The sequence below is a fragment of the Trachurus japonicus genome, chromosome 8 (genome assembly GCF_045865225.1).
Source record: "Trachurus japonicus isolate A0001 chromosome 8, Traja_1.0".
In the NCBI taxonomy this organism is placed as follows: domain Eukaryota; kingdom Metazoa; phylum Chordata; class Actinopteri; order Carangiformes; family Carangidae; genus Trachurus; species Trachurus japonicus.
The window spans coordinates 3767371-3790168 of NC_140914.1; the positions used below are offsets into that span (position 1 = coordinate 3767371).

A 22798-nucleotide genomic window follows, 5' to 3' on the forward strand; every position below is an offset into this window, starting at 1 on the left:
GAGAAGGAAGGAAGGAAGGGAGGAAGTACTGTAAGGAAGGGAGGGGAAAAGATTGTGGAAAGAAGGAAGGGGAAAGGAAGGAAAGAAAGATAGAGGGAGGGAACAGATTCATTCAAGGAAGGACGAAGAAGTGAAGGAAGGAAGGAAGGAAGGAAGGGAAAAAGGAAGGAAAGAAAGATGGAGGGAGGGAATAGATCAGGTCAATTGGATCAAAAGAGGAAGAAAGAAGAAGTGAGGGGGAAGGAAGGAAGGAAGGAAGGGAAAGAAGGAAGGAAGGAAGGGAAAGAAGGAAGGAAGGACAAAGGGAAAGATGGGAGGAAAGAAGGAAGGGAAAAGGAAGGAAAGATAGATGGAAGGAGGGAACAGATTGGGTCAATTGTGTCAGAAGGGAGGGAGGGAGGAAGGAAGGAAGGAAGGAAGTACTGTAAGGAAGGGAGGGAAAAAGGATTGTGGAAAGAAGGAAGGGAAAGGGGAAGGAAAGAAAGATGGAGGGAGGGAATAGATCAGGTCAATTGGATCAAAAGAGGAAGAAAGAAGAAGTGAGGGGGAAGGAAGGAAGGAAGGAAGGAAGGAAGGAAGGGAAAGAAGGAAGGAAGGAAGGGAAAGAAGGAAGGAAGGACAAAGGGAAAGATGGGAGGAAAGAAGGAAGGGGAAAAGGAAGGAAAGATAGATGGAAGGAGGGAACAGATTGGGTCAATTGTGTCAGAAGGGAGGGAGGGAGGGAGGAAGGAAGGAAGGAAGGAAGGAAGTACTGTAAGGAAGGGAGGGAAAAAGGATTGTGGAAAGAAGGAAGGGAAAGGGGAAGGAAAGAAAGATGGAGGGAGGGAACAGATTCATTCAAGGAAGGACAAAAAAGGGAAAGAAGAAAGTAAGGAACGAAGGAAGGAAGGAAGGATGGAGGAAGGGAACAAACTGGGTCAATCTGACCCAGAAGGACGACAGGAAGGTTAACGTTGTTGTTTAGTTTAGTGTCCGTAGTGCAGATCACTAACCAGCTGCAGTTTGGCCGTGACTTATTTCTTATTTTGTACTGAACATGAACTGCACAGACGTTGCCTAGCAGCAGAATCAGACGTCCTGCAAGGAATCATGGGAGTAAGAAATAAAATAAATACACGTGCAGTAGTTTTTAAATAGTTTTTGCACATGTTTTCATTCATAAAATGACCCAAAATGAACTCTATAGGCACATTTATTGATTCCTATGATTCTGTCCCAAGCCTTTTGATCCATATACAGGGTTCCTCAGTTAAATTTAAGACTTTTTAAGACTTTTTTAAAGCCACTTGAAATGAAATTTAAGACAAACACCACATCTATTACATAGGGTTATAGGGACAATTTGACCCTCTTTCCTATGTGATCCAAGGTAAAGTGACTGCTACATGAACATTGGATTGTGTCTCTTTCCAGCTGTCCTTTCAAAATAAATGAATAAAAAGTCCGGAAAAAAAAACAACAAACACTGACTCTGGAGCTGGAGGCGGTGAGAAATTTAGCGTTGATGGCCGCCACTAACTTCTCTATGTCAGAATGTTACCAATTATTTTGAGATTTGAGACTAATTACAACCATAAAATACCACTTACCATGTGTTAACATTTTTAAGACTTTTGAAAAATTGATTTAAGACATTTTAATGCCAATGAAGGCCTTTAAGGTTTTTAGATGAATGAATTCAATGCCTTTTAAGACTTTTTAAGGATCCGTAAGTTCCCTGATATCGACGGTTAATGACTATATCTGTGATCAATATAAGCCGTTTCCACTTATTGTTTGTAATGTTTCATATCTGTAACGTTTCAAAACTGAACATATCGCCCTGTTTTTAAATGTTGATCAATCCGCTGCAGAAAGTAGTCCCTGACAAACTGCTGGTTTGACAGAAGCTGCAGCTGTCTGAGCCTTTCACAAGAACAACTAAATAAAAGGAAGGAAAACTGAAATGTAAAGACTCTCATGCAGTGACAACGCTGCTGTTGTAAAAAGTTAACGCACATCAATAATTAATCCACTCCTTCATCTCCTCCTCCTCCTCCTCCTCCTCAGTAAACAAACCCCGTCTCTCCTCCATGTTCACAACACAACCGCTCATTATTCCCTCAGTCTGTTCCCACAGGGACTTCAAAAGACGGCAGGATTACAGAGTACAACACACACACACACACACACACACACACACACACAGCTCTGTTAAACTCCAGCGTCTGCTCTTTGAAGCTGTGAGCGAGTTTATCGTTGCCGTTGGTTACGTAACGCCGCCGCCACATCACATGTAGAAGCAGTGAGTCATGTGACCCGGTGGTGGTGGTGGTGGTGACACACAGACAGGTGAGACTCAAACTGTCCCAAAAAATATAAAAAATAAAACAGTATAATTATATTCTAAACTTAAAAAACAGGACAAAAAAAAACTTCAAAATAAAATCCACTTAAATCTAATTTATTTGGGTTAAAAATAAAAGCGCGGGGAAAGTTTTTGATGTTGTGCTCAGTTATTTATGTTTCGGCGTCGGGTTTGTTTATTATGAAGCGACTAGAGAGAGAATAATTCAGCTCAGTCCTCATGAACGAGACCGACGCTGCCTTCAGGTGCTGTGGTACAGATGGTAAATAATAAAATGGAAAATAAAGATGGTGGACACACAGATTCAGACTTGTTACTTGGGTAAAACCATAGATATATATATGACACGTGCAGCATCTACTTGTATATATCTATGCAGGGCCGTTGCTAGGAATTCTGGGCCCCCTTAAAGAATACTTAAGTGGGCCCCTCCCCCTAACTGTTCCTTTTTTTTTCTTAGACTACGTATGTATTATCGTTTTTTATTCAGCCTACTTTGTTTTGATGCTAATGCAGCATTACACTGCAAAAACTCAAATATCTTACCAAGAATATTTGTCTTATTTCTAGTCAAAACAAATCTCATTCTACTTAAAATAAGACTCATCATATTAAAAGCAGCTTGTTTTTAGACGCTTTTTATTCCTTTCAAGCAGATTTTCACTTGAAATAAGTAGAAAAAATCTGATAGTGGAACAAGTTTTTCTTCCTTATTACAAGCACAAAAAACTTGTTTTCACTGGCAGATTTTTCTACTTATTTCAAGTGAAAATTTGTTTGAAACAAGTGAAAATGATCTAAAAACAAGTTAATTTTTAGGTAATGAGTCTTATTTTAAGTGGAAAGAGATTAGTTTTGACTAGAAATGAGACATTTGGACAAGAAATAAGACAAATATTCTTGGAAAGATGTTGAGTTTTTACAGTGTACTATGAGTATTAGTCAGGGTCTTACGCAGAATAAATCAGTCATACAAAGATTAAACTACTGGGGTTTTTTATGGGCCCCACTGGGCACTGGGCCCCTAGAGTTATCATCACCTCTCTCCCCTATACAACGGCCCTGTATCTATGGGGTAAAACAATCTTGGATTGCCTAGTTCATCTCTTACAGCAAGAAGATGAATGATCAAAACTCAAACGGTAAATATTAATATTCATGGAGATTTAGCACAAAGTTTGTTACCTTTATTTGTCGGTGCAAGCTATTTTTAGAACAACGGAGCAGAGCCATGAGCTGCTCAGAGCTACGCTACGGAGGCTAAAGGAATTTCTTGGTTTCACTCATCAAACTCATCAAATACAAAATCCCAAAACTCCAAAACGCTTTAGTGGACAAGTTGTGAGCTGCACAATCACCACGCTATGAGATACTAATGGAACGTTACGAAACTGAGCCGTTTTCGAGGTGAATACAGGATAAATTCAGAGTCTGCTTGCTGAAAAACTGTCCCTGAAGGCAACGCGCATCAGCGGTTTTGCATGAATTTCCCTCTAAAACAACTCTGTGTGGTAACGTTGTGTTATTATCTCATAGCGTGGTGAATGTGCAGGTCACAACTTGTCCACCAGAGCGTTGTGGAGTTGTTGGATTGTGTATTTGATGAGTTTGATGAGTTAGAAACCAAGAAATCCCATAATGAGCCTCCGTAGCGTAGCTCTGAGCAGCTCACGGCTCTGCTCCACTGTTCTAAAAACAGCTTGCACCGACAATTAAAGGTAACGAACCTACTGCTATGACTATAGGGATTATGGTGATGGGAAAATAGTATATCACATGAGAGGGTGTTCATGTGCACTTTTCACGTCATCTTTTGGTATTTCCCATAATCACCATAGCACATGAAGGCACCACAAGCTGCTCAACACCAACTGGTTTTATGGGTAAAGATACTTTAGTTTGAAGTGTAAGGGAAGTAGGAAGTAGACAGGAAGGTGTGTGTGTGTGTGTGTGTGTGTGTGTGTGTGTGTGTGTGTGTGTGTGTGTGTGACCTCTGACCTCTCAGCAGCTGCTTGATGTCCTTGCTGGCGTGCGACGTGGTGAACTGGTTGACGATGTCCAGCGCCGTCTGGTTGTAGGTGTTACGGATGTTAACGTCCACTCCAGCCTGAGAGAGGAGGAGAGGAGAGGAGGAGGAGGGAAGGGGAGAGGAGAGGAGAGGAGGAGGGGAGAGGAGGAGAGAGGAGAGGAGAGGAGAGGAGAGGAGAGGAGAGGAGAGGAGAGGAGAGAGGAGAGGAGGAGAGAGGAAGAGAGGAGAGGAGAGGAGAGGAGGAGAGGAGAGGAGAGGAGAGGAGAGGAGAGGAGAGGAGAGGAGAGAGGAGGAGAGAGGAGAGGAAGAGAGGAGAGGAGAGGAGAGGAGAGGAGGAGGAGAGAGGAGGAGAGGAGAGGAGAGAGGAGGAGAGGAGAGGGGGAGAGAGAGGAGAGAGAGGAGGAGAGGAGAGGAGAGAGGAGGGGAGAGGAGAGGAGAGGAGAGGAGAGAGGAGAGGAGGAGAGAGGAAGAGAGGAGAGGAGAGGAGAGGAGGAGAGGAGAGGAGAGGAGAGGAGAGAGGAGGAGAGAGGAGAGGAAGAGAGGAGAGGAGAGGAGAGGAGAGGAGGAGGAGAGGAGAGGAGAGGAGGAGGAGAGAGGAGGAGAGGAGAGGAGAGAGGAGAGGAGAGGAGAGGAGAGGAGAGGAGAGGAGAGGAGAGGAGAGGAGAGGAGAGGAGGAGGAGGAGAGAGAGGAGAGGAGGAGAGGAGAGGAGAGGAGGAGAGAGGAGAGGAGAGGAGAGGAGAGGAGAGGAGAGGAGAGGAGGAGGAGGAGAGGAGAGGAGAGGAGGAGGAGGAGGAGGAGGGGAGGAGAGAGGAGGAGAGGAGGAGGAGAGGAGAGGGGGAGAGAGGAGGAGAGAGGAGGAGGAGAGGAGAGGAAAGGAGGAAAGAGGAGAGGAGGAGAGGAGAGAGGAGGGGAGAGGAGGAGGAGAGGAGAGAGGGGAGAGAGGAGAGGAGGAGAGAGGAGGAGAGAGGAGAGGAGAGAGGAGGAGAGAGGAGGAGAGAGGAGGGGAGAGGAGAGGAGGAGAGGAGAGGAGAGGAGAGGAGAGGAGGAGGAGAGAGGAGGAGAGGAGAGGAGGAGAGGAGAGAGGAGGAGAGGAGAGGAGAGGAGAGGAGGAGAGAGGGGGAGGGAGGAGGGGATAGGAGGAGAGAGGAGAGGAGGAGAGAGGAGGATAGAGGAGGGGAGGAGGAGAGAGGAGAGGAGAGGAGAGGAGAGGAGGGGAGAGGAGAGAGGAGGAGAGGAGAGAGGAGGAGGACACAAGGGGAGAGAGGGGAGGAGAGGAGAGGAGAGGAGAGGAGGAGAGAGGAGGAGATGAGAGGAGGAGAGAGGAGGGGAAAGGAGGAGAGAGGGGGAGAGAGGAGGGGAGATGAGAGAGGGGGAGAGGAAGAGAGAGGAGAGATGAGGGGAAGGATGAGAGAGGAAGATAGAGGAGGGGAGGAGAGAGGAGAGGAGAGGAGAGGAGAGGAGAGGAGAGGAGAGGAGAGGAGAGAGGGGGAGAGGAGAGGAGGGGGGAGAGGAGAGGAGGAGAGAGGAGGAGGAGGAGAGGAGGAGAGGAGAGGAGGAGAAAGGAGGGGAAGGGAGGAGAGAGGAGGAGGAGAGGAGAGAGGAGAGGGGAAAGGAGAGGAGAGAGGAGGGGAGGAGGAGAGGAGAGGGGGAGAGAGGAGAGGAGGGGAGGAGAGGAGGAGACAGAGGAGGACAGAAGAGGACAGACGTTACAGAACTCTTCTGCTCTTTTCTCTCTGGGCTTTGTTAAAGATTGATCTGAGGTTGCGTCAGCGGCGGCGCGGAGCTGGAATGGGAACGCCGCTGCAGGGAGAAGACGGATGAAGCCGCGTCACTTTGGGAAAAACAACGAGCGACAACAAAACACAAGATGAAGACGAAGACAAAGACGTCCCAGTTCCAACAGAACGGCCCCTTTAATGTGAAATATGTGAAAATAAAAGATGCACAATAACCTGGTTCAGCTGTGCTAACACTGATAAAAGTTCAAGTTCACTGACTGATTTTTAAGTTTTAAAAGTCTAAGAATAAAAACCGTCTCTAACACAACAACCTGGTTCATCATCAAAATCTAATCAAACTAAACTAAAAAAGAAAAAAGAATTATTCCCTCGTGTCTTCAACACGTTGGTGGAAGAGAGAGAGAACTCCACCGCTGCTAGGCTACTCATGGTGTTAGCTGCTAATGCTAATCTTAAAGTTAATAGCTGCTGGTGTTAGCTGTTATTGTTAGCTGGTAAAGTAAACTGGTAAAATTAGCTGATGTTAGCTGGTTAAGTTAACTGTTAAAATGTTAGCTGCTAATGGTAATGTTAGCTTCTAAGGGTAAACATTAGCTGCTGATGTTAATGTTAATAGCTGCTGGTGTTAGCTGTTATTGTTAGCTGGTAATGTAAACTGGTAAAATTGGCTGGTGTTAGATGGTAAAGTTAACTGTTAAAATGTTAGCTGCTAGTGTTAACAGTTTATGTTAGCTGCTGATCATAGCAATTAATGTTAGCCACTAATATTATTGTCGATGTTAGCTGCATGCTATATGCTAATTTAATTAAAAAATCTATTAGGCTACATGTTTTTGTTCTTAGGAGTTTTTCCTCAGGATGTTGTTATGATGCTGTAAAGACCTTTGAGACAAACTGGGCTATAAATCAGCTTGTCTTGTCTTGTCTTGTCTTGTGTTAGCTTCTTGGTGGCTCCTCCCACTCGGCTGCTGCTTTTACGCTGCGTTCACACTGGACACGAGACAAACTCACTTTACTGTGCGTTCACACCAAAAGCTTTCAAAGCGTCAAAAACGCTCAAGGGTTAGGGCCAAAGTTCGATCGCGCTGGTCATTGGGGAGTCGAAGGACGTCTCTATTCTGTAGGTTGCCGCCGAACCGCGTCATAGCTAATTACCCTAAAGTTAACCAAGGCTCAGCTTTTCGTCTGGTGATGCTTTGGTCGCTCAGTGTCGCCGGGCTCTCATTGAAAATGAATTGACTTCCGGCGTTTCGACGCTTTGGAAGCTTTTGGTGTGAACGCACAGTCACTCGCTTTGACCACAGGAGTAGGCTATTTGTGTTTAGTTGCGTTACTTGCGCGAATACGCGAGTACAACGACTTTTAGAGACTTCACAGTCACAGTCAGACTTCAGCTCACGATGCCACGTGGACGTTTCACCTGTGTCTGAACAGAACTCAGCTCAGGGATGCAGAGCCAGCGACTCTGTTTCCTCCAGCACAACACAAAGTAAAGATAAACCATGTTTTTAGATTCTGGTTTGTTCTAGAATGTAGAACAAGTCAACAGGTGAACAAGTGAACAGGTGAAGAGGTGAACAGGTGAAGAGCTGAACTCACGTCCAGCAGCAGCCGAACCACCTCCGTCTTCCCGTACAGAGACGCCTCGTGCAGCGCCGTCCCAGACTTGGTGGTCTTGTTGATGTCGATGCCGGCCTTCAGCAGCAGCCTGACACACACACACACACACACAAAAACACACACACAAACACACAACAGGTTCAACGTCATGGCAACAGAGGGACGTGGTCATTGCAGCCGAGTCATGAGCTGTTCCTAACAAACTGATCATATCATCATGAGCTCATTAATTATTCATGAACTCAGCTCCGGCTCATTTGCATGTCTCTGCTGCGATGCCAAAAATATATATATATTATTATTATTATACAGCAGGTTCACACTCAAGTCTGAAGTGCTGACTGTTGGCTTCCACAGCACGCACACACACACACACACACACACACACACACACATAGAGGAGACACACACACACATAGAGGAGACACACATAGAAGTAAAAGGGATAAAAGCCTTTGAAAACTGGGTCACAGGGATGGTGTATTTCAGATCTCTGCTGCTGGGAATGTGAAGACACACACACACACACACACAGACACCCATAGACACACACAGACACACACACAGACACACACACAGAGTTCATGCTCCCTCATGTAAACGTGCCGGCTCAGTGGTTTGGAGCCTCAGTCCGACCACAGCAGCAGCTCCGCCCTCGGCTGCTGCTGCTGCTGCTGCTGCAACATGTACAGACAGAATCACAGCAGCGACGAGGATCAACAGGAAACACTGAGCCACACTGACACACCGGGGAATCAAACTCACGTCCCGCTTCATTAGACACGAGTCGATCGGCTCGGCTCGGCTTCAGGTTCAGACCGACACACAAGCGCTCATGACTCACACATCAGGACTTTACCAACTGAGACCGCAAAACACTCAAACACTCTTTACTCACAGGCAGCTACAGAACTATCAACACACAGGGTATTATCTGATATGATAATCTCTATTATATGATATGATAATCAATAAATACATTATATGATATGATAATCTCTATTATATGATATGATAATCAATAAATACATTATATGATATGATAATCTCTATTATATGATATGATAATCAATAAATACATTATATGATATGATAATCTCTATTATATGATATGATAATCAATAAATACATTATATGATATGATAATCTCTATTATATGATATGATAATCAATAAATACATTATATGATGTGATAATCAATAAATACATTATATGATATGATAATCAATAAATACATTATATGATATAATAATCAATAAATACATTATATGATGTGATAATCTCTATTATATGATATGATAATCAATAAATACATTATATGATGTGATAATCAATAAATACATTATATGATATGATAATCAATAAATACATTATATGATATGATAATCAATAAATACATTATATGATATGATAATCAATAAATACATTATATGATATGATAATCAATAAATACATTATATGATATGATAATCAATAAATACATTATACGGTATAGTTTTTTTTAGTATGTTTTTTGAATTTGTATCATAAGTATTTTCTCTATTTATTGCACCCCGCACTTTCTTTCTCTCTCTTCTCTTGGATTTGTTACTACCTTTGTTACTGTTTTATTGTATATTATGTATTGTATATATGGATGTTTTACATGTACACGGCAGCTGTCATCATAACTCCCTTTCCCAAGACAAATTTCCCCTGGTGGGACAAATAAAGTTTATTTGATTTTGATCAATAAATACATTTTATGACCATCTATATTATATGATAATCAATAAATATATTATATGATATGATAATCAATAAACACATATAATAATCAATAAATACATTATATGATATGGTAATCTCTATTATATGTAATGATAATCAATAAATACATCATATAATAATCAATAAATACATTGTATGGTATGATAATCTATATTATATCATATGATAACCAATACATACATCATATAATAATCAATAAATACATTATATGATATGATCATCTCTATTAAATGATATCATGATCAATATATGATTTGAATATCAATAAATATAAGATGCTATATGATAATCGATAAATGTGATACAGGGGTAGAACAGTATGAGCTGGTGTTTCAGAGCTCATTATGGGTCGTTTATTCCTGGGGTCGTTACTGTAGAAACGGTTATGGGTGGAACTTCCGGTCAGCACCGGAAGTAGCAGTGAGCCATTGGCTAACAGCAGTGGTTGCTAGCGGTCTTCATTACTGTTAGCGGGTTATTTGAAAGTTTTCACATTGTTTTCCGTTTCTTAGTTAATTCGGTAGATGAGGTAATTCATGTAGTGATGATAGATCGGTTATTGATCCATGGTGGTGAGCGCTCGTAAGAGAGAGACCCCCCCCCCCCGCACACATATGCATTTCTTTATAAAAGAGGAATGTGTTTTAAAATAAAATTATTCTGAGGCACCTTTCCAGAGCTAGCAGATAGCTCGTTGCCTCAACAACTGAAGCAACCAAGTTAACAAGTAGCTAAATATGCTACTGTACGTTATCTTTTTTTATCTTTGGATACTTTTTTAAGTCGTCCTCACACCTCACAATATTAGTAGGCAGCGGTATTATGATATTGTCTCGTTTGAGTTGTAAAAGGTGGTGTTTTATGTCTCTAACGCTCGCAGAAAGTGGATTAGCGCGTACTGTTAGCATGTAAACAAACACCCATAATTCCCGCAAAGCATCATGGGGGCTAGGAATAAGGTGGATAAATGGTTTTAAAACTACGAGTGGCGTTGGCGTGGAAACCCGGTCATGTGACTGATGATGTCGTCATGTGATGTGACTGATGATGTCATGTGATGATGTCATCTCTCTCACCGTATGATGTCCTTGTGGCCGTTGCGGGCGGCGAGGTGCAGCGGCGTGGTGAAGGCCGAGTCCGACGGCTCCTTCCTCTCTCCCTCCAACAACGCCACCACCATGTTGCTGCTTAGCAACAGCTGGGCCACCTGGGGGGGGGGGAGGAGGAGGAGAGGAGGAGGAGAAAGAGGAGAGAGGAGGAAGAGGAGGAGGAGGAGAGAAGAGGAGGAAGAGGAGGAGGAGAGAGGAGGAGGAGGAGGAGAGAAGAGGAGGAAGAGGAGGAGGAGAGAGGAGGAGGAGGAAGAGGAGGAGGAGGAGGAGGAAGAGGAAGGGGAGGAGGAGGAAGAGGAAAAAGTTGGGGAGGAGGTAGAGGAGGAGAGAGAAGGAAGAAGACGAGAGAGGAGGAGGAAGAGGTGGTTAGAGAAGGAGAGAAGAGGAAGAAGTTGGGGAGGAGGTAGAGGAGGAGAGAGAAGGAGGAGGAGAGAGGAGGAACAAGACGAGAGAGGAGGAGGAGGAGAGAGGGGGAGGAGGAGGAGAAGAGGAGGAAGAAGACAAGAGAGGAGGAAGAGGAGAAAGAGGAGAGAGAGAGAGGAGGAGGAGGAAGAGAAGGAGAGGAGGAAGAAGTTGGGGAGGAGGTAGAGGAGGAGGAAAAAGAGAGAAGGAGGAGGAGGAGAGAAGAGGAAGAGGAGAGAGAGATAGGAGGAGGAGGAGGAGGAGGAAGAGGAAGAGGAAGAAGAAGAGGAGGTAGAGGAGGAGGAGGAAGAGGAGAAGAGAGGGAGAGGAGAAGGAGAAGGAGGAAAGAGAGGAAGAGGAGAGGAGAAAGGGAGGAAGGGGGAGGGAGAGGAGAGGAGAAGGGAGGAGAGAGGAGGAAAGAGGAGGAAGAAGACGAGAGAGGAGGAAGAGGAGAAAGAGGAGAGAGAGAGAGGAGGAAGAGGAGGAGAGAGAAGGAGAAGAGGAAGAAGTTGGGGAGGAGAGGAGAAAGAAGTGGAGGATTGAGGAGGAGGAGGAGAAAGAGGTTTAGATGAGACCATTGATGAGACAAAGACGCAACTTCTGCCAAAACTCTGCACACACACCAACACACAGCTGGTTGTCGACTTCGTCTTTGTGTTGAGTTTGTAAAACGCGACATGAAAGTGAAGCCTGATCCTCCAGTTGATCCAAACTTCACTGAGATATCTTTAGAGTGTGTGTGTGTGTGTGTGTGTGTGTGTGTGTGTGTGTGTGTGTGTGTGTGTGTGTGTGTGTGTGTGTGCGCCTCAGCTGCTGTGTTGTCGGCAGCTGTTGTGTTTCCACTCAGCTCTGTTTCCTCCTCTGTTTTTAAATCCACTCTTCAACCTCCTCTACACAATGTTTATCACAACCAGTTAAATAATCAGTAATCATCATCATCAACCCCTGGAACCAATCACAGGCTCAGGCAGCCCGGACCAACCTGTGGGCAACGGGGGGCGGAGCTAAATACACCTGAAACCTTGTCAGTACCTGAGAGAGTTAGCATTAGCACAACTGCTAACACTTTGGCAACGACTGCTAACAAGCAAACACAACACAAACAGGTGAAAATGCTAACAGAAGCTAACTGTTCTACAGGATGCTAACTGTGCTAACTGTTCTACAGGATGTTAACTGTTCTACGGTTGTGGCTAGATGGCGTAGGCTACAAGAGCTGCAGGAAGCTAACACCCTAGAAAACATGCAAACAACAAACAATGCAATCTTTACTTATCTGTGCCTAAACCCAACCAATGGCTTCACTTTTTGCCCCCCCCTCCCCCTATTTTACACCTGGACACGTCAGTTTTACTAAACTTAACCAGTCGGGAGTTCTCGACAAGATTTGGTAAGATTCTATGTCACTTCCTGCAGCTCATGTAGTAGCTACGCCATTTAGCCACAACTCTGTTCTACAGGACGCTAACTGTGCTAACTGTTCATGCTACCTGTGCTCTACGGGACGCTAACTGTGCTAAAGTTCTAACAGATGCTAACTGTGCTAACTGTTCTACGGGACGCTAACTGTGCTAAAGTTCTAACAGATGCTAACTGTGCTAACTGTTCTACGGGACGCTAACTGTGCTAAAGTTCTAACAGATGCTAACTGTGCTAACTGTTCTACGGGACGCTAACTGTGCTTACTACTGTTCTACGGGACGCTAACTGTTCTACAGGACACTAACTGTGCTAACTGTTCTAACAGATGCTAACTGTGCTAACTGTTCTATAGGACGCTAACTGTGCTAACTGTTCTAACAGATGCTAACTGTGCTAACAGCCTGTCAGAGGCCGACTGGTACCCGGAACAAAATCTGTTCCTGACGCTTCTGCTTTTACTTTACGGCAGACGCTGCGGATGTGCACGAAAACAGAGACGTTATTTGACGAAAAACACAAACACGTCGCAACGAATTTCCCTCTGTTTCTATTTCTGATTAAATTCAATTTAATGTAGGTAACCTAATCGATCAGGTAGCCTAATTGTAAGACATTTATTTATTGATGTAAATGTTGAGTCAGTGCTGCTCCTCTGACCAGCACACACCTGAAGCTTCACTTTTCATCTACACAAACTAATCAATGACCTGTCCGTCACTCTGACCGGACCTCTGTCTCCATGGCAACAGTCAGACTCACCTTGACCCGTCCGAACTCACAGGCCAGGTCCAGCGGCGTCTTCTTGGCCTTGTTGACCAGACAGGGGTTGGACTGATGCTGCAGCAGCATCTCAGACTGAAACACACACACACACACACATCTCAGCTTAGTGACGAGTCGACCGATCAGAATCCACCGATCACCGATAATCAGTATTGATGGGTGGACTCACCACTTCGTAGTGTCCGTACTGGGCGGCCAGGTGCAGCGGGATGTGTCCGTCCAGAGAGACGCCGTTGACCGAGGCTCCGGAGCGCAGCAGCATCAGGACCGACTCGGCCTTCCCCTGCCAGGCGGCGTAGTGCAGCGGCCGCATCCCTGAACACACACACACACACACACATATAACACACACACATAAAGAGGTCATGTGACCGGATGGTGGACGGGGAACAAAATTTGAAACAAAAAGATGAATATTTCAAGATTCCTCAACATCGATTAAAAAATTTACCTTTTGTAAAATTGAACTTGAAAATGTAACTCATGTGTTTTATGGTTGTTCATATAGCAGTAGGCTACATTTTGGAAAGAACTTGAGAACTATATATTATGTAAAACAAAACATAAAATCAACATTGAGGGGAAGAACATTATCACTTATTTTGAATTCAAAGAAAAGAAACTATGTACTATAGTCAACCTTTATATTTTATTGGGGAAATCTCACATCCATAAATGTAAATTTCTGAACTTTTCACCATCATTTAAATTGTTTTTGATTGAAGTTGTTATTATTATTATTTTAAGTCTCTTAAGTTAATTATAAATAAGAAATGTCCATCAATAATGAATATACACTCAGAAATTTTCAACCAATAATCTGTCACAGCAATTATAATCACAATTCTCATGGGATAGAGTGCCGAAGCGGAAGCAGGAAGTAACGTCGCCATGGGAACTCAGTTTGGAAAAAGTCTCCATGTGAGTGAACGGGAGTCAAAGTTTTATTTCTAATGTGATTGAATAGTGTGATGATAAAACTCTCTGAGCTCTACCTGTTTAAAACACCACGGTTCATGAAGAGAAACCAGCAGTTTGTTGTAAAACAGCAACAGAAGAATGTATTTAGTGTGAAGACGCTCTAGGACTACAGATCTAAGGGTGCCACACTGCAAAAACTCAAAATCTTTCCAAGAATATTTGTCTTATTTCTTGTCAAAATGTCTCATTTCTAGTCAAAACTAATCTCTTTTCACTTAAAATAAGACTCATCACCTAAAAATTAACTTGTTTTTAGATCATTTTCACTTGTTTCAAACTAATTTTCACTTGAAATAAGTAGAAAAATCTACCAGTGAAAGCAAGTTTTTTGTGCTTGTAATAAGAAAGAAAAACTTGCTCCACTATCAGATTTTTCTACTTATTTCAAGTGAAAATCTGCTTGAAAGAAGCAAAAAGTGTCTAAAAACAAGCTGCTTTTTATGTCATGAGTCTTATTTTAAGTAGAATGAGATTTGTTTTGACTAGAAATGACATTTTGACTAGAAATAAGACAAATATTCTTGGTTAGATTTTGAGTTTTTGCAGTGCATGTGGTGACGTCACCTACTGGAGTCTTTCTGGTTACGGATTCTATAAGGAGTTTTATTTTACAATAGTTTAACAACAAACTGCTGGTTTCTCTTCATGAACCGTGGTGTTTTAAACAGGTAGAGCTCAGAGAGTTTTATCATCACACTATTCAATCACATTAGAAATAAAACTTTGACTCCCGTTCACTCACATGGAGACTTTTTCTGAATTGAGTTCCCATGGAGACGTTACAGTACTTCCTGCTTCCGCTTCGGCACTCTATTGACTCTATATAAAAAGTGTTTTGTGTTTCAGAATTGTGAGGAATGATTTGTGGCAGAAACAACATCTTAAAAGTTTGTGTCTAGTCTTCTCTTGTGTGTGTGTGTGTGTGTGTGTGTGTGTGTGTGTGTGTGTGTGTGTGTGTGTGTGTGTGTGTGTGTGTCTAACCGTTGCTGTCCTTGACGTCCACCGTGGCCTGAGCCTCCAGCAGAGCCGTCAGCAGCTCAGTGGTTCCTGTCAGAGCAGCGTGGTGCAGGGCCGAGAACCTGAGACAGACAGACAGACAGACAGAAGATCAATCAATCAATCAATCAATCAATCAATATAAACTTTATTGTCCGTGGAGGTAAATGTGTCTTGGACAGTCGACGCCTCCAGCAGTTGCATCATAAAAACACAAGACAGACACAACAGCACATTTAATTAAATAACATCAAAACATTTTCCATTCAGTCCAGAGTGTGGACAGTTCATAGAGCAGATACTACACATGCAGCCCTCGTTGCCGTGACTACAACCAAGACAGAAATACAGTACAACTACAAGAAATATGGTGAATACATAAGTACTGATAAGAGTCTATGAAGTGAGTCAGAAAGAAAGAAAGTGAGATTTAGAGTCGTGACTCCAGAAACACACCACATCACAGATCACACACTGTCTGCTGAGGGTTTAACAACCTCACATGAGACTGTAAACACACACACACACACACACACACACACACACACACACACACACACACACACAGGATAAAACATGGTTCTGCTGTTTAACAACATGATAACACACAGAATTAAAACCTGCAACCAGCTCATAAACAACAACAACCAGTCCAACACTGAGCTGAACGCTGTTTTATTCTGTTTTCTCTTGTTTTATTAAAGCAGAAGTAAGCGATCCGGTCGTTTTGGCTAATGCTGCGTTCCAGGCAGGCTTTTGAAACCGTAAATTACAGCTTCAAGTCACGACTTACGACTTTATAGCGTTCCAGGCAACCCACTCGTGTTTTTCCGACCTGTTTTACCTGTGAAAGTCACTATAACGGCCACTTGTAACTTCTGACCGGTGAACTCGTACCAGATCGAACTGGTACCACTTCAGTTACGGGTTGCCCTGAACGCACCATAACAGTCCTCGTCCCTACGTCACCACATTCAGGCGCATCCCTTGGCTGCACACACAGAGAGGACTGCCCCTTTATGCCGTTCTCTCTCCTCATTGGATAAAACTTGTAGGATACAAGGAAAGTTTTCTCCTGGGCTCAGAGCAGAGCAGAGTGACTGACAGACCCGTGTTTCAGACCAAACACTCTATAGAAGTGATTGCTGTCGGAAGATAGAACTATTTAAGACTCATATTAACACAAATATATCACTTACTTCTGCTTTAACTTGCTCATGTTTTATTTGATAAATGTCACTTTTAAATGTTTTCTATTGTTTCTCATTGATATGAAATAAACACTGATTGACTGGTTGAGAACAGAGCAGCAGCGTCGTCGTGGTGTCTCCTTCCTCCTGACGCCTCCGTCTGACTCAGGTGTGAACTCACCTTAAATATAGAAGCTGTGATCGCAGGTCAGAGACCACGTGGCACACACACACACACACACACACACACACACACACACACAGTACACACTACTTACAGTTCAGATCATTAAATGTCTCTGCTAAGTTTGGATTTTCTCAGTATCATGTTATCAAGTTATAGGCTATTATATTATGTTGTATTATATGTCTGGTTGTGTACATGAGGCCAGATGTTCCAGATGTTCACTCTGATCCAGCTGCTGTAGTTTTCCACTCAGGGTGCGGCTCACCTGTAGCTGCAGGTCGGACTGAGTCACACACACACTCACACACACAGACAGACACACTCACACACACACACACACACACACACACACACACACACACACACACACACACACACACAGCAGCTCTTCACTGAGTTCCGATGAGTTTAATTCAAGTGTTTTATATTTGTTCAAAAGCGTCTGACCTTTGACCTCTTATGGACGATCATTCTGCATCTGAGCGCACACACACACACACACACACACACACACACACACACACACACACACACACAGAGACACACACACACACACACACACACAGAGACACACACACACACACACACACAGCGCAGACAGGAGGAAACTCAGCTGGAGGCTACAAGTGGAGAGTGAGTAAATAAAAACCATGAAGAGACGAAGAAAGAACAGATGAATAAAGGAGGAGGGGGGGGGGGCAGGGGGGGGGTTGCCGAGGGCAACTCACGTGTAATGGACAGAGTGTGTCCATTATACCTCAGGAGGAGGAGGAGGGGGGGGGGGGAGGGGGGGGAGGAAGATAGAGGAGGAGGAGGAAGAGAGAGGAAGAAGAAGAGGAGGAGGAAGAGAGAGGAGGAGGAGGAGAAGGAGGAAGAGAGAGGAGGAGGAGGAGGAGGAGGAAGAGAGAGGAGGAGGAGGAGGAGGAAGAGAGAGGAGGAGAGAAGAGGAGAAAGAAGAAGAAGAGAGGAGGAGGAAGAGAGAGGAAGAAGAAGAGGAGGAGGAGGAAGTGAGAGGAGGAGGAGGAGGAAGAGGAGGAGGAGGAGGAAGAGGAAGAGGAGGAGGAAGAGGAGGAAGAGGAGGAAGAAGAGGAGGAAGAGGAGGAGAGAGGAGTAGAAAGAGGAGAAAGAGAGAAGAGGAGGAGGAGGAAGAAGAGGAGAGAGGAGGAGGAGAAAGAGGAAGAAGAGGAGGAGGAAGAGGAGTAAGAAGAAGAGGAGGAGGAGGAAGTGAGAGGAGGAGGAGGAAGTGAGAGGAGGAGGAGGAGGAAGAGGAAGAGGAGGAGGAAGAGGAGTAAGAAGAAGAGGAGGAGGAGGAAGTGAGAGGAGGAGGAGGAAGTGAGAGGAGGAGGAGGAGGAAGAGGAAGAGGAGGAGGAAGAGGAGGAAGAAGAGGAGGAAGAGGAGGAAGAAGAGGAGGAAGAGGAGGAGAGAGGAGTAGAAAGAGGAGAAAGAGAGAAGAGGAGGAGGAGGAAGAAGAGGAGAGAGGAGGAGGAGAAAGAGGAAGAAGAGGAGGAGGAAGAGGAGTAAGAAGAAGAGGAGGAGGAAGAGGAGCTGACTGGAATGTGCTAGTATCAAACACAACACACACACACAGGCAGAGTTGTGTGTGTGTGTGTGTGTGTGTGTGTGTGTGTGTGTGTGTGTGTGTGTGTGTGTGTGTGTGTGACATTCCTGCGGAGCGTCGACCAATCACAGAGCTCTGACCCGTCACCACGGTCACCACCACCACCGCTCGCTGCTCTTCAACCCAACTTTATTTGTACAGCAACAAATCACAGTGACAGACCAACAGCTTCCAGCTCCGTCTCCATGGAGACGCGTCCAAGCAGCCGACGGCAACGACAACGACAACAAAACTCATCTACACACACACACACACACACACACACACACTTAGAAACTAGCTGAAACTGGTCAGTGATTGGTTATTGATTGATCAGTTATTGATCAGGTGCTTTCCTCACATCATCATCATCATCCGACCTGGCGACCGCCCGGTTGCCGTGGCAGCAGCGTCCCGAGGATTGTGGGACGTTGTTGTGTGATCGGCTGCAGGAGGCGGAGCTTGGTCTGAGCTGCTGCTGCCGACGGCAACGATGAATAATGAAAAACCTTTTTCCTGCCTGATCCACATCAACATCCCCCACGGAGACTGTTAACACACACACACACACACACACACACACCTAAACACACACACCTAAACACACACACACACACACACACACACACACACACACACACACACACACACACACACACACACACACACACACACACACACACACTGTACTCTCTACTTACAGCTCAGATCATTAAATGTCTCTACTAAGTTTGGATTTTCTCAGATTAAAGTATCATGTTATATTATGTTAGATTATATTATATTATAGTTTGTGGGACTAATATAACAATATCTGCTCTCGATTTGAACAAATCTTCAAAATGCCACATTAGAAGATTTTCTGCTTTTGTTGTTTGAGTTTTGTTCAGTTTTTTTTGTGGTTATTAATATTTCTAACTACGACGGAGCATTAGGGCCATTTAACTCATAAATTATGAGAATTAAAGGGACAACGAGGAGTTTTGGATAATCGGTAAGGTTAATAATTTCACTTAATGTGGCCACGAATAAATTAATTTCGATGTTTCGCCTGTTTTTAAACGCAAATCTTGAATAGGTCTCCGCTGTTTTCACATTTAAAAAGGTCTTTGTTGTCTTTATACAGAGACATTATGAGATTTGCTTGTAGCCACAGCACTTAAAAAACCCACTGTAACCTATTTTCATAGGCACACCAGCCTCGCTTTCAATTAGGGCTGCCACGATTAGTCGACTAGTCACGACTACGTCGACTATTAAAATCGTCGACAACTAATTTAATAGTCGATGCGTCGTTGTTTTGTTTTTTTTAATTTTGTTTTTCTCTCAAAACTGCTGCCGCACCTTCCACACACGCACCCGCCGCCGCAGCCGCCCACCACACACACATACACACATGCACTCACTCACTCAGTAGGCTACACATAGGTGTTCTCTCTCTTTTCTCTCTCTACCGGTCTTGTCCCTCATCAAGCGGCACCGGTGTAACCCCCCGCCCCCCCCGCCGCCGCCGCCGCTCCTCTCCCTCTCTCTCTCTCTCTCTCTCTCTCTCTCTCTCTCTCTCTCTGTCATTTTAAATGAGAAGCGCTACTAGGAGCGGTACCGCTACCGATTTTTTTTAACAGAACGACTATTATTTACACTGAGCACAAGTTATATTTGAATGATAAGCCTACCAAAACTTTATTATTGTGAATAATTCCTTAGTTTCAGGTGTCCACCTCATTTTATTTAAATGTAGCTATGTTTAATGCCAGAGACAAATGAAGGAAAGAAAAACCTAAAAAACCTTTAAGTATTTATTTTGGTGTTGTTTAGGCCAGTGCCTTATCCTTATTTTACTCAGCTGTTTGCACTTTATGCTACAGTTAAAGATGCATATTTCATTAAATGTTTAATGAACTATCATCTTAATTGTCTTTATTTTTAGTTGGCATATACCTTAAACACTTCAAGCTGAAAGCTAATGATGGTATATAAGAGCAGCTGCATGCTGGTGCGATAATCTGTATGTTTTGCATTCAATTTACGTATGATCCGATTAGTCGACTAATCGAAAAAAATAGTCAGTGACTAGTCGACTATCAAAATAATCGTTTGTGGCAGCCCTACTTTCAATAAAACACACACTCGCGTTCCATAATTGCGATCAGTGAAATATATGAAAACAATAAAATACAATTTAAAAATGAGAGAAAAAAAATCCAAATTCTTCGACATATTTAAACTTAAAAAAAAGAAAGAAAAAGTAACGCAATAGTTACTTTCCCTGGTAACTAGTTACTATTATAGGAAGTAGTGGAGTTACTAACTCAGTTACTTTTTGGGAGAAGTAATTAGTAACTATAACTAATTACTTTTTAAAAGTAACGTTCCCAACACTGATAATAATAGATTTTTAAAAACACATTAAAGGGACAACGAGGAGTTTTGTTAAAGCAAAGTGTTTCCACACTACATTTATGAGCCTCCGCACCGTGAAATTCTTTGACCGGCGCAAGACAGACTCATGTTTTCATTCATCAAGAATTAAAGTCAGAGGTTGGAAGACGATCACATACCGTCGTAGTTCCCACCATAAACGGAGATTCGGCGGCGTTATTCTCATGACTCGCCACGAAACCGAAAGTAAAGAAACGCTGGTCGGCTCGCCCAGCATTTCCACCACCACTAATAATAACAAAATAACCATAGAGACAAAACCATAGATTTATCTAAAATGGACCATTAACAAGTGGTAACGTAGATTCATCCACATTAATATCAGACTTTTTTATAACCAAATAGAAACTCCTCGTTGTAAATTTACGACTTTATTCTCGAAGTCTGTGATTTTTTTATTTGTCAATGTGTCGTATATAACAAAGTCAACACAGACATAAAACTTGATAATAAAGTAGTTTCTGTGGTCGACGCTGTGACCTGTCACGGCTGCAGCCAGTCCTCAGTCTCTGTAAACACTCCACTCCTCCACCACCTGACCTCTGACCCCCTCAACAAACACACACACACACACACACACACACAGCGGGGTCAGAGCGGCCGGGGGCTCAGACTGATCTGAGGTCAGTTTGTCAGACTCTTTGTCTGCAGGTCGTCAGGTCACAGAGACGACGTCTCAATGAACTGTTGGTTCACCTCCGACCAGCAGGAAGTTTCTGTTTCTGGGGGACACCAGACAGTGACGGACCGGTTAGCATTAGCATTAGCCTGGTTGTGGCTAGATGGAGTACATGATCTGCAGGAAGTGACGTAGCATCTCACCAAATCTCGTCTAAAGTTACTGCCGTCAGATTTATCGTCTACAAATCACCTCAAACGTGCTCCTAACTACTTTCTGGACATTGGACTCTCTCTACTTATCTGGCCTGTCTACACTCTACCTGCTCTTTTTACTAAACTTAACCGACTCCTTTCATCATTGCCTAAACCCAACCACTGAAACTCAAAATGTGAACTTGGAATATAAATTTAAAACAATAAGGGGGGAGGGAAGGGTTGGCCGCCGGGGGGACGGAGGGTTATGTTAAAATGTTTGTACTGTTGATAATATTTGACCTTGATATATGAAAATTATGCCAATAAAAACAGTTGTTCAAAAAAAAAAAAATTTAAAACAATAAATTTTACAAACATCATTGGATTGAGCAGGGATCGAACCTGGGTCTAACATACCGCGAGAGTTTCACTATATTTATCTACTTTTTCATGTCACTATATCGCCGTTTAGACTAATCTGATGTTTGTAAAGTTTATAAAACCAATGATTGGACAAACATTACTATTTACGTGTGCACATTTTTGTAATTAGTCATGGTTATCATAGATTAGCCGGGCTAACGGTTAGCTACCTGTTTAACTTTAATAACTCAGTGACTCAATAAACGCTCCATGAAAAAATATTTTCTCCAGCGGATATCTGAGTTCCAACATGACTGAGCTAACTGGAGTAGTTTCATGTCGTGTCCCACAACGGGAGGGTTTTAACAGCTGACGTCCTGCTGTTAGCTTAGCTACCGCCGTTAGCTTAGCTACCGTTAGCTTAGCTACCGTTAGCTTAGCTACTGTTAGCTTAGCTACTGCTAGCTGTCCCTGTCAGCTGAGCCACTGATGCTTTCTAGACACTGTGATTCCCCCAAACTGAATAAATACAACACATAGCAACACAAAACACACACACAGAAATAGTAATGTTTCTTCAATCATTTCAGATTTGTCTAAACGGTGATAGGGCGTGAAAAATATGATATATATAGCTAAACTCTCGTTCGTTACTATTGATCTCATTCAAATTACGTGCTGGTTTTCTACCCGGAAGTAGAATGTAAACAACAAGGAGATTCGGTCTATTAGTTTACTACACAGTAATGTGCTATCGCCGCCGGAGTGGTGACCGTTTCCATAGTAACAAAACAACTTCCAACGAGATTCGGCGAGATTTGAGAGATTCTACGTCACTTCCTGCCAGGCTAATGCTAGCCCATCTAGCCACAACCCACTAGCCTTTAGCCTGGTCCCTCACTTTACTGTGTCCTCCAGAAACACAAACACTTCCTGTTGAGTTGGGAGTTTGTTGTGAAACTGAACCTGCAGAGAGACGAGTTACAGGAACTCAACGGAGGAA

General features: G+C 43.5%; 1 protein-coding gene across 8 annotated transcripts in view; it reads right to left on the reverse strand.

The window, feature by feature from the left end:
- Window positions 1-22798, reverse strand: part of caskin2b (CASK interacting protein 2b) — a 66685-nt gene that overhangs the window by 21374 nt on the left and 22513 nt on the right. For all 8 annotated transcript variants that reach the window (XM_085783341.1, XM_085783340.1, XM_085783339.1 and 5 more), the window contains exons 3-8: window positions 15185-15282; window positions 13392-13537; window positions 13199-13294; window positions 10583-10713; window positions 7716-7824; window positions 4346-4454 (exon numbers count right to left, since the gene is read on the reverse strand). In XM_085783341.1, coding sequence (XP_085639467.1) covers window positions 4346-4454; window positions 7716-7824; window positions 10583-10713; window positions 13199-13294; window positions 13392-13537; window positions 15185-15282 — 689 coding nt within the window. The remainder of the gene's footprint in view (window positions 1-4345; window positions 4455-7715; window positions 7825-10582; window positions 10714-13198; window positions 13295-13391; window positions 13538-15184; window positions 15283-22798) is intronic.